Raw genomic sequence first — 12,734 nt, 5'->3', positions numbered from 1 at the left:
CTGTTCTGCTCCCTGTTCTGTCTCTGGTGAATCCTCTCACCCTCCGCATCTCTGGCCTGTACCCCAGTTCTGTACGAATAAATAAATACATCTTATAAAAAAAATAAAAAAAAAAAAGAATTGGGACAAATACAAATTCATGAAGCCCACAAGTCACCAAGACAAATCAATGACAGAAACTTGGGTGCATCATATTTGTAGGAACCAAAAATGAAAATATTTAGCTGTCAGAGAAAAAAACAGCATGTTATATCCAGAATAACAATAATTTAAATGCTGATTTGATTTAAAAAAGCAAGAACAACCAATGGAATCAAAGGCACTCAGATTATAAAGGAAGGTAACAAACAATTCTCTCTCAATGTATCTTTATCTAATGACATAGACTAGATATAGATATATCTCAATATCTAAGCATCTATAAATTGTAAGGAACCCACTAAAAAACAAATTCAATCCTACAGTGTAAAAAATTACATCAAATGTATTATTATCTGCCCAGATTAAGACAACAATTAAATTAAAAATTGGTCAGGGTCAATGTAACTGCTAGAATTAATAAAGTTGTAATGCTGGAAAATAGCTATTATCTCTGTCTTAAGAAGCAAAAGGTAATCTGAGTGCTTTTTCCCTCTTTCAAAACTAAACCAATGGCAGTTACTAAAAGAAAATAAATTTCAAAATACAGGAGGTAAATTTTCTAATTATTTTATTTAAACATCTTTAAAGAATGAAAATATAAAATGGTACACTGGAATAAAGCACTAATCTATACATACACGTGGCTGGTAAGCAACTGATATATTACAAAATGGAATTCCTGGGACATAATATATATGACACTTGAAATTCCCAACTATTTACAGAACATTAATTTGACCACTTTTCCACAACGTTTTGTAATATACCATAAAAATATTTTCTCTAAAATTATATAAATACATAGCATAAATATAAAGACAAATTAGAAACTACATAAATCACCCCAACCCTATTGAAGTTGAGATACCACTAAATGAGGTATTAAAATTCCCAGATACCCTTTCTTGTAAGTTTCCTGCAGCAGAGAATGTGTAGATATAGAATATGTAGAAAGTGAATACCAACAACTTCACAGAATGCTTTTTAAAAAATGCTTTATAGTGCGAATGTCATCTTATTAAATATTGATTGAATATCCTGTATTACTTTCCAAAATAAGTATTCATAGGAATTAGAGTTCCATCAGCAGTATATGATAGCAATTGTCAACAGATTATTTTTAATCTTCAGGAATTTAACATGTGTATAAAATTAATCTAGTTTAATAAATGCAGGTCTTTTAATGCCAGCGAACTTGAACAGTCTTTGAAAAATATATTGGTGTGTACTCTTTTTTTCTTTGGTTGTGTGTGTGAGAATTTCTATACACATTCTCTGAGCATCTAGATTTTCCTGAGATACTCGTTTATCTTGCGAGTAGTATTCTGAGATACTCGCTTACCTTGCCCCAATAGAAAACTCTACTTCAAGACTCTATCTTTTGGCATCTTAGCTTCTCACTAACTACTCTGGTGCCTCCACTCCATATATTAAAACATACACAAACCCAGTAGCATCAATTTTCATCAACAAATATTCTAGTGTTGTAATACCAGCTGTCATTGCTTTATTTCTGGTTTTCATGGAATATTACATATGATGTTGGTTGTTAATTTCAGATATTGTTTTATTATGTTATCTATGTAGCAATGGATTCTGAGTGTTTCTCTTCCTCCTTCTTGTATTTTTAATAATACATATAGACCCAGATGAACACCTGTTTGAACACAATACATCATTCTCCATTATGCTGTTGCCATTTTAAAATATCAAAGAATCAGCTCTGCCAGAATACTACTCTTCGAAGAAACCAAACATGCAATGGAATTTTCAACCTCGTATTATGGACATTGAAAAACATATTTTAAACAACTTTTTAGTTTCAAGTCAAAAACCTCAAACTCTACAACAAAAGCTGATGATTTCAAGAACATTATATCAAACCAAAAATCTAATTCATTTAAAATCTGTTCTCCCAGGCCCTCCCTGGTGTCGCAGTGGGCTAAAGCTCAGCACTGCAAGCGAGCTGCAGTCTCCAGTGCAAATTCGATCCCCACCCAGGGCTGACCCACATGGCGCAGCAGACCTCTCCTGACCCGCCCGCTGCTCCCCTCAGCAGTGTACCTCATGGATCTATCTGTTCTGCTCCCCGCTCTGTTTCTGGTGAATTCTCTCATGGCCGCTGCTCCTCTGGTCTGTACCCCAGTTCGGTATACATAAATAAATAAATCTTAAAAAAAACCTGTTCTACCACATCAGGAAAATGAGATTTTAATTTGGACTACCTATAATAGATTTTGTAGGTTTTGTAAGTAAAGTCGACTTGAATGTAAAGACTAATTTATAGTTCCAAGATAATGTACAGTCAGTGATAATTCTCTTTTAGCACAAGCAAATGCTTTTACAAATAACTGTAATATGAAAGAGGAAGAGTTTGGAAATTAACCTCTCTTACTAAGAAAGAAGCCACCATTTTTTAAAACAACATTTTTTATTTTATGTATTTTTCACATCAGTCTCCATTTTCATACAATGTATGCTTTTTCATCTCGGTTGCAGTCTCTAGAATTCCCACCACCACTTCACCCATGTGCCACCATCTGGTATTTTTCTTTTTCTTTTAGAAGGCACCTATTTTTTAATATGAAGTACACCACAACTCATTTCTTAAAATTCTAGATTGTGTAACTTCTTGGTAATTCATTTTACAAGTCACAAACTGACATAATCAGGAAATTTCATTGTAGTTGGCAAACTGGTAAAACCTGTTGTAGGCATTAAGTCTGAGGACTAAATCCAAGATACACAGTATGACTGCAAGGCACACATATTGATTTACAAATCATATATGAAAGCAGCCCTTATATTTACATTTACCATTTATTACTGACACAGCATACCTTTACAACAAATGAGTCTCAGATCTTTGAGATGGTATCTTTTTTTTTTTTTTTAAAGATTTATTTGCTTATATACACAGAACTGGGGTACAGGCCAGAGGTGTAGTGGGTGAGAGGATTCACCAGAGACAGAGTGGGGAGCAGGACAGACAGATGTACTGAAATACACTCCTAAGGGGAGCAGTGGGAGGGCAAAGAGAGGTCTGCTCTGTCGTGTGGGTCAGCTGCCTGGCGGGGGATCGATCTCCTGCTGCAGTAGCTTTGGAGAGTTTCATAATGCAGTGCTATAACCCACTGTGCCACCAGGGAGAGAGATGAAATGGTATCTTTATGGAAATTACATAGTACTTCAGAGAATAAATGCATCACAAAAATTGCGCAGCTGCTGCTGACTGGTAGATATTGGTTATTTCAATTAAACATTTATTGAGTGACCAGAATACCAGGTTAATGACAGAAGTTTCAATAAAATATTAGAGGAAACCTTTTTAAGGAATCTGAGGCTCTGAGGTGCTTGTGTATGCTCATATATGTATTAAATGTTTTCTGTAAATATAGTAAGCTACTCATTATAATTGATTATAAGAATTCAAAATTTTCATTACATACTCTTCTTCCCATTGAATTTTTGATTTCTGTATTTGGTATGTTCCCCTTAATAACACTGAATACATTTAATAAATTTTATAATTTAAAAGTTATGAAAATACTGAATTACAATTATAGGATAGGGTGAAAAATACCAAGCAATTAGCTTTAAATTTCATTTATTAAAATGTTCTTTAAAAACTTATGCCATGGTAACTTTCAAAAGAAAAATACAATACATATTCAATAAATAAATAAATATCAAAAGCTGGGGTTCCTTTTTCACTGATGTATATGTTCACAATATTTAAGAACTAGAGAGGACCTTAGAGAGCGTTTAACCCTCTTCCCTCATCTTTACAGATGAGAAAACCAGGTTATGCATTCATTCAGTGAATCTTTACTACCCACAGAGGGGACTACAAAGATAAATTTAGTTAAGATTTGTTCCTTGCCTTAAATAAGTTTATAAACTACTGGAATAAAGTCATGTACACATTGTCATAACAATAATACAATCAGGTGACTTTATGTTAAAGGTTAATCAAGTTAATCTGTAAGCAAGCTAGTAGGTGTAGACTTCAAGCCTTTCAGTTTGCAGTCAAGAGACTTAAACTTAGGAAGAGAGTTAAAAGTTTATTTTTCCCTTAAGGGAAAACTTTATTTTTCCCTTAAATTAAAACTTCTATAATGCTGGATGATTCTGCCATATAAAAAGCTATTAGGTAAAGAGGAGGGTAATTAACAGATTAGTATACTTAACATTTTTTGATCGCTTATTTTGTGTCAGAAGCTTATTTTACTTTTATTCTATCTCCCTGCAAAAGGAATCATTACCATCTGCATTTTATGGCAAAGGAAACAAATTATTGAGGGTCATGAAACTAGAAGAGACAGAGAAAACAGATAACAACAAGCCATCAGCTGATGGTTCCCTTAAATAGTATGTAAGGTCCTGCAGGCTCAGATGTCTTAGATTCAGGTAAGTTGCGTTTGATAATGTGACTGACTCCAGAAAGATCAGCCTCAACTCAATTTTGCTCAGGAAGAGTTAAAGAAGTAGGTTAAAGAGAGAAAGGCTAATTTCACTAAAAATATATCAAAATTTCATAACTACAGGGTATTATCACTTAGAGATCATTTATTTAACACAGCTTGTCAGGCACAGTATTGGGCACGGGTCACGCAAATGTAAATAAAACAGTCTCCTTTTCATACTGATGACCTGCTTTCACATACATACTGTCATAAAAACATTAAAAACCCATGACTAGTATGGGCAGAAATAACTCTCCTGCATGCACAATAAGAAAGTGATAAACCCAAGGTAACATATCTGGCAGAAAACAGGACAGAAGACAGATGCTGGTACTACAAATGCAAAAATAAAACGGTGTAAACTGGCAGACATACTGTTGCTTCATCAGTTGCATAGCTTTCCACAACTACTCTTATCAAACCTCTCTTTATCTGCTCAGTTCAATCCATCAACCGAGGACAGTTTTCTTGATCCTGTGGCATGAAGTGTTATCTTTGGTGGATCTTAGAGCACTATTGCTGTGTTCAATTGGGTATTGGGTTCTCTGAGGAATCTATTTTAAAGTTAACCAATTTTTATTCAATTTGTCCATATTTTCCTATACAGATTTCCTGCATGTATGTATTATGTGGAGTTAGAATCATCAGTGTTGTACCACACAGCAACCACAGACTCTAATTCTAAGAAAAATAAGTCCTGGGGATACATAGATATAGCATGTTGAATATAGTTTACAATATTATATATTTGAATTTGCTAAAAGAGTAAACATTGCAAGTTCTCATCAGAAGATAAAAAATTTAACTATGTATGGTAATGGATAACTAAATTTACTTTGGCAACATTTCATAATGTACATATACACTATTGTATAAGTAACACTAGTACAATACTGTCAACTATACCTTAATTAAAAAAATTCAGTGCAGTATTAAAACAAATGCTCATTAAATAAGGGAATTGAAGCAGATCATTCCTAAAACCTAAGAAAATCCTCCCCTCCCCCAAGTTACAGAGGCAGTATGTTCAAAGTATAGTCAAACAGGACGAAATTTTTTAGTTAATTATCAACAAGTAGGTTTTTAGTTTAAATAAGAAATCAAACTTTATCTTACATTTCCTCCTAGAAGTTAATAAAAACAATTACCTGTAAGAAATAAAAGGCTGTAATATTTAACTCCTTTGTTAACTGAGATATGTAATTTAAATATAAACAGATTATATTTTTAGATCAAGGTAAAAAAAATTAAGTGGTTATTATAAAACTATGGGGGGGGGAGGGTGGCACAAGAAAAAAAGTTATATACAAAAGTCTAACCAAACTTAACCAAACATTTGATCTCAAAACACTTAGCAAAATGAACATTACACCGGCCCTCCCTGGTGGCGCAGCAGGTTAAAGCACTGCACTGAGAATCTAAAGCCGCTTCCGCATGAGTTCGATTCCCGCCTGCCCCGGAGCTGACCCACATGGCATGGCAGACCTCTCCTGACCCACCCGCTGCTCCCCTCAGCAGTGTACTTCGTTGATCTGCCTGTTGTGCTCCCCACTCTGTCTCTGGTGAAGCCTCTCACTGCCCCTGCACCTCTGCCTGTACCCCAGTTCTGTATGCACAAATAAATAAATCTTTAAAAAAAAAAATAATGAACATTACACCAATCCAAAAAGGCTTTTTCTACCAAATTAACAAGTAAACAAGCAAGTAACATCCTGGGTCACCACTAACTTTCTTGTTCAAAAAATAGAAAAGCTAATTTAATTTTTGATAGAAATAAGGTCTGTTTTCCCTGATTAATACCCCTATCTTGTTTCCTACTCCAAGTACCGCAATGGCTTCAAACTGCACCGTTACAACTGCCCAAGTGGAATCACTTTATTAAGTGGTCAACCACATAATGGTAAGCATGCTCCCAGATGTTTCAAGCAAAGCAAAATATAAAATAAGTATTATCTTTCTTTACCCTCACTTCCTTTTCCTTATGCAGAAGAGTCTAAATATGGCCAAGAAATAAAGGAACTGTTTTAAATGTTCCCTCTCATTGATGGTCAAATGTAAATTTTACTTGGTCCAAAGGCCTATTCCTTTACCACAGTCAACAATGACTCCTCTGTATCTTAAAGTTTACCTTATTATCTGTACTACACAAGCCTATCTTAAAGTACAGAAGCTCAAGGATATTCATTAAACTATTTTTGAATTCCTATATATCTTTAAATGACAAAATTTAATATAATAATCAATGTAAAATACTGCATATCAAATGTATTAAGATACTGTGCTAGGCAGTGAAAATATCTACTTTTCCACAAAAATTAATACTAACTTTGAAACTACTTAGAAAGGTATAAGCAACAAAGATTAAATTTAATAAAACAGATGATCATTTAGCTAAATGCAGTGAATCGAGCAATTTCTAGAAATAGTCTGTTGATATTTTCTCTCTCAGAAATCAGAGGAAGTGCTAAGCCAAGTCTAATCAAAGAAGAATGCCCTTCATAAAGTGGCAGAAATGGGAACTTTGGAAGATTGGAATCAGTACAGGCTAGCATCCTGATATTAAGAAAAGAACATTGGGCACAGTGAAAGAACACTGAGCACAGTAAGATACATACCCTGTAGAGTTTCTAGAAAAGATAAGCAGGACCACAAAATGGAAACTTTTAAAAGAGAAGATGACTCAGGAAGGTTGTAGGCTCACAAGTGCATATGACACATTCAGTCATAAATGACGCCTCCTAAGAAGCTGTCTTATAAAATTTGAGGGCATGGTAAAATCAGAATAAAATAAAGATATTACTCTGAGGCATAAGTTATTTGCTCTCTTCCCATGTGACCACCTTCTGTCTCTACTATACAAAAACCTGATTCATCCTATGAGATTACAGTCCAATTCTGAAGGGGCCTCCAGGATCTCAAGTGAAACAGCATTTCTCTGGCTAAAGTATTACAACCTGGTCAGTATTAGTGACATTGCTATAACTTCCCTCTTTCAATCTACTCAAAAAGCAAAACCTACTAAATACATATGTGTGTGTATATACACACACACACCTATAATATATACCATTACTTATATACACATATATAAAGTATGTATCTTATATACACATATATGCTATGTATATATTCAAGTAATGATAAATGTAAGATATAAACTCTAATACGTTATGAAGTGACTTAGGAATATTGTGATGATGCAACAATTTATCCAACACTGAGATTTGCTCTTAAAGCATCTTAAACTAGTTAACAGAAATTCTTCTGAAAATATCAGTTGTAAAGTTAAATATTTTAAAATATTTGAATCTTTTATAAAGGTGGATTATTCTTCTAGCTAAAGAAAAAAGATCAAACACAGTATGAAGACTTTGTAACACCTTTTAAAAGCCTCATTACTCTGTAAATAGTAAAGCATTCTATAAATATCTGTGTATGGCTCCTGCAGATCAACTGCAATGGGGATGTGCAAGCTTCCCCACATTAAAAAACAATTCTTTGATCCTAGCAGGGTGTTGGAGAATTTTACTCAATTGTGACATTGTCTACCCAGAGATAGCATCAAATCCCACAGGTTAAGGAGCTCAATCTTCCAAGACATCCCACTGTGTGACTCACCAATCACAAGACCAGGCTATTACCTGTGCTTTTGACAGACTGGCAATACATCAGAAATTTCCAGGACACCCTCCTCAGGCTTAACTAATTTGCTTGAGCAGCTCATTGAACTCAGGAAACCCACTTACTCACTAGGTCAGTGATGTTATTACAAAGGGTATTATTCCGGATCAGGCAGATGGAAGATATAGATAGCAAGAGGCATGGGGAAAAGGCTAAGAATTTCCATGCACCCTCCTGGTAAATCATTCTTCAAAACGTTTATGTTTACCATCCCAGATACTCTCCAAAGCTACCTTTGGATTTTTTGTGGGTGCTTGCTTACTTCCTTATGTGGACATGAGTGACTAAGCACTGGCCATTGGTAACAGAACTCAAGCTCCAACCCCTCACTCCTCCCAGCAGGTCTGGGGGTGGGACTGTTAGTTCCAAACCCTAATCACAAGACTAGTTTCCTCACCAGCTGCGGGTGCTTCCCCCAAAAGTGGCCTCATTGACACAATGAGACATCTTTATCACTATTAACACTTAGGAAATTCCTAGGTGTTGGGGAGCTATGAAAAGGATGAAGACCAAATGAATATGAGAAATATATTATCATCGGCTAACCAAATATATATTTTTTAAAAATCATAGTAATGTATGACATCATCAGATATTCAGGGAAAAAATTCATTGTATCTTGCAAAATAAAACTTAGACATCATTAAGTAAAGAAAACTACTTTTGATTGTATAGTGATTATTCTGAAAAAGTACTATCAGATCAGACATAAACCAAAATACATAAAAAAGGCAAGTTAATGCTTTAGAAGTCCATACTACCAATCTTTATACTGTCAATAATAAATTGCTTAGAGGACATTGTAAAATCATAATCCATAGGCAGCAATCAACATGCTAGAACTAAATATAGAAAACATTTAAAAATAGGCAGTAGTCCAGGAAGAAAGGTTCTTTAGCATTCCTAAAATATAAATTGTGTGGTCAGTAGCTGAGTCACCAAGCAGTTTACAGACTAATTTTACCATTTATCTACTTTCTGACTGCATTAAGACATTTATAGGTATTATTATTTAAAATATACAGTATATTTACACTTGTATAGTATTATAGCTTAAGCTGAAAAGGTCTATATTTATAGGGATACTTAATAAATATTTCATCTTTCTATCATGCTTTTATTAAAAGGCAGTCCTGTCATCACTGACCTACATGTAAAAGCTAAAACTTTAGGACTTCTAAACAAAAAAAATTTGCAATCTTGCAGTAGGAACATATTTCATGTATAGCACATAAAAGCATGAATCATTAAAGAAAAAGTTATTAGTTGGGCTTTCTGCTTAATGATATAAAACATGTTCAAAAGACATTATTCTTTAAAAAAGCAAACTATACTGTGAGAAAATATTTGCAAAGCACAGATTTGATAAAGGACTTTGGTCATGTGAGGGGATGGCGAGGGGGCAATTTTCCCTGACTGAGAACCAGTTTCATAAGTAAGTTTTGTTTGTCCGAAAGTTTCATATAAATGGAATTACAGCACATGCACTCTTTTCTGCCTGACTTCTCTGCTCAGCATAATGTTTTTGAAATTATCCACCTGGTCACGTGCATTAGTGGTTCATTCCATTTTTGGTTTATCCATTCATTTGATGGTGGGCATTTGTGTTTTTCAAGTTTTGGACTATAAGAATAAAGCTGCCAAGAACAATCCTGTACAGATTTTTCAAAGAATACATTTTTCACTTCTTTTGCTTAACACCTAGCAATAGAATTGCTGGGTCATATAGTTAATATTAAGCTTTTGAGAAACTGTTTTCCAACTGTTCTACCATTGAAATTTCCCATTATCAGTGCATTAGAGCTCCAATTTACATGCATTCCTCCAACACTTAGTATTTTCAGTCTTTTTATTTAACTTATCCTAGTGAGAGTGTGTGGTATCTCATTGTGGATCAATTACTCTGAGGATCAGAGCTCCTTTTCCTGAGCATTTTACCATTATCATAACTTTATTCTTGCCACTAGCTTATCTTTTTTGGTGAAGTATCTGTTCGCATCATGTCTTTTCCTTGGTTAAAAAAAATGTTGGGGGGTGGTGAGGGTACTTTTATTGAAAGAAGTACAATGAGGGCGGCAAGCAACTGTGGGGAGTGTAGCGAACATTTGCAAAGAGGATATCAGAGCTGGGGTTTTGAAGGAGGTTAAGATACAAAATAGATGTGAAAGGCACAAACTGATGTAAAAATAAGCTATTATATTATATATGAAATATATATATGTGTACCCACTGAGAAAAAGTCCATATTAGATAAGGGGATCTATTGAGGATGTACTTCGATAGAAAATGCACTGTACTTTTGCTGAATCTGAGTTTCTCAGCTAAATCTCTGGTCCTATTTAAAGCTACAGAAACAAAAAAAATGGTCAATTTTAACACACTTTAAATTACATATCTAACTTTCTGTTAGTAAACTTCATGTATACCATACATATGTCGTACATAACAACACTAAAACATCTCACACCAGCAGGAAGGGAAACATCTAAAGTGCCTCTCAAAAGGGGGTACTGGGGACCCAGTGTACATCTTTACCATAAGTAACGTTATAAGCACAAGATGATTGGGGTAAAGGATTACTCTGAACTGCAAAAAATGATGACAAGATAAAAAGTAAATGGCAGACAGAACTTGCCGACCCTGCTCCGGAGTGTGCCTGTAATTTTGGAAACTACTGAACTGGCATCGAAATTGGACACAGATTTTATTCAAACCGAAACCTCAATGTTTGGGTGGGAAAGTCATCTCAAAGACAAAAAGGGTTGTTAAGTGGATCTGACTTTGCCGAGCAACTTTGCTGAGTATTCCCCATTCTTTTCGCGCTCGACTTTAAATCAAAGAATTACAGTAAGCAATTTAAGAAACATTATTTCCTGGTGGCGGTGATTCAGGTAAGAGGAGGAAAAGGAATAAACGATGACAGCGATAAGCTAGTTTACGAGGGAACCTTCTGGTAGTCGGTGAACTAGAAACTGGATATTGTATAGATACAGACTCCAAAGGGGAGCCGGGCGCAAACGTCAAGTCCAGGCAAAGGTAGGAGGGAGAGCACAGTCACGCCAGATCCTTCTGCTTCCACCTCCAAAGGCGTCGCCCCCGCCCCCAGCCCATTCTCTCGAAAACGTTCCCAATTCCCAGAAATGCTCCCTCCCCCACTAGGGCTGTGCAACCCCAACAACACCGACGGGGCGACAGGCTGCGTTCACTTACTGAGCTGTCCCCCGCCCGACGTCGTACTGGGCTCCCGACCTCCAAGGCCTCCGACGCCCGCGGCTCCAGGGATGCCCGGCGCCCCCATCCCCGGCGGGGTCCCACTCTGCCTCTCGAAGTTGCCCGGATTGGAGAAGTAGTCGCGCAGCCGAGGCAGCTCGCGGCCGCTTTCTAACAGCTCAGTGTGCAGCTCCAGGGCTGTCAGCAAGTATTGATCGCGCAACAACTGAGCGGCGATCGCATCAATTGACAATCGGGCCGGGGTCTCCCCAGGGCCCCCCAGTGTCATCGCAGCCGCCGACGCCTCCCCAGGGACCCCTGGCCGCGCACTGCTTCCTAAAGCCACGGGATCCTGGGGCGATAGCGAGTCCGCAGAGCCGGGATCGAGGCCGCTCCCTGCACCCAGCCGAAGTCCTGCACGTCGCTCCTCGTTCGCTGCTACCTCGTCGTCGTCCTCATCAGAATCGCTGAGGAAAGGATTCACACCGCCGCCGCCACTGCCACTGCCTCCAGGCGCCATCGCCGCCATCTTATCCAGTCTGGAGTGTGGGCGCCTCCCTCACTGGCTCTGACAGGCCGCAGCCTGAATCCCCACTAAGTCTCAGCAGGCACCGAGCACCTCCACAGCCCGGGGCCCGGCCGGGCCGCGTCCCGTCTCCCCACCCGGAGACCAGGCGTAGGCGCGGACGCAGAGGATCTGGAGGTAGCAGCAGCCGCTGCTTCAACCGCTGCTGCACCAGCAGCCCAGCTCTGCAGGCGTCTTCCTGGTCTCCAATCTCGCGAGAAAAGGAGCGGGTCCTGCCCCCCTCTTTCCACCTGAGCCCGCCTCCGCCCCGCCCACTCCAGCAAAGATTGAAGGCCTCGCTCTCCGCTCAAAGGCAAAACCCAGCCCTCGCTCCTGTTTGATTGGTCGGAGGAGAGGGCTGGAATGACGAAGGCGGGCCCTGAAGTTCTCGCGAGAACTGTGGCGGGTCAGGTAGCAGTCGGGGGCGTCCCGCGATTGGGGGGTGTTTGGGACTGTGTTTTAGTAGCTTTCTCGTAGCTGTAGGTTCTAGGGATCGCGGGGGAACTGCTGCAGCGCTGGGTCCTGCCATCACACGGAAGCGGCCTCTCTTCCAAGATCTAGCTGACCCGGACAAGCCCCAGGTAAAGGCAGGGGACCTGTGCACCAGTGCGGGGACTCCGAGACAGGTGTCACGCCCGCTGGCCCGCGCCGCCTTAGCCGACTGTTTGTTT

At 38.1% G+C, this 12,734-nt stretch overlaps 2 protein-coding genes across 6 annotated transcripts in view; one reads left to right on the top strand and one right to left on the bottom strand.

The window, feature by feature from the left end:
* KIAA1468 (KIAA1468 ortholog) overlaps positions 1-12,247 on the bottom strand; it is a 79,425-nt gene extending 67,178 nt beyond the window's left edge. For all 5 annotated transcript variants that reach the window (XM_012725923.1, XM_012725924.1, XM_004683949.2 and 2 more), the window contains exon 1: positions 11,499-12,247. In XM_012725923.1, coding sequence (XP_012581377.1) covers positions 11,499-12,027 — 529 coding nt within the window. In that variant the 5' untranslated portion in view covers positions 12,028-12,247. The remainder of the gene's footprint in view (positions 1-11,498) is intronic.
* Positions 12,248-12,477: 230 nt separating this feature from the next.
* The window catches only part of PIGN (phosphatidylinositol glycan anchor biosynthesis, class N), an 80,320-nt gene continuing 80,063 nt past the window's right edge, over positions 12,478-12,734 (top strand). Inside the window, exon 1 of the mRNA XM_004683948.2 lies at positions 12,478-12,644. The gene's annotated coding sequence lies outside the window, so the exon portion shown is untranslated. The remainder of the gene's footprint in view (positions 12,645-12,734) is intronic.

This window comes from Condylura cristata, unplaced genomic scaffold (assembly GCF_000260355.1).
Source record: "Condylura cristata isolate star-nosed mole 26May11 unplaced genomic scaffold, ConCri1.0 scaffold00016, whole genome shotgun sequence".
Lineage (NCBI taxonomy): Eukaryota > Metazoa > Chordata > Mammalia > Eulipotyphla > Talpidae > Condylura > Condylura cristata.
The sequence above is the reverse complement of the archived record's forward strand: the minus strand, read 5'-3'. Positions and strand labels throughout refer to the sequence as shown.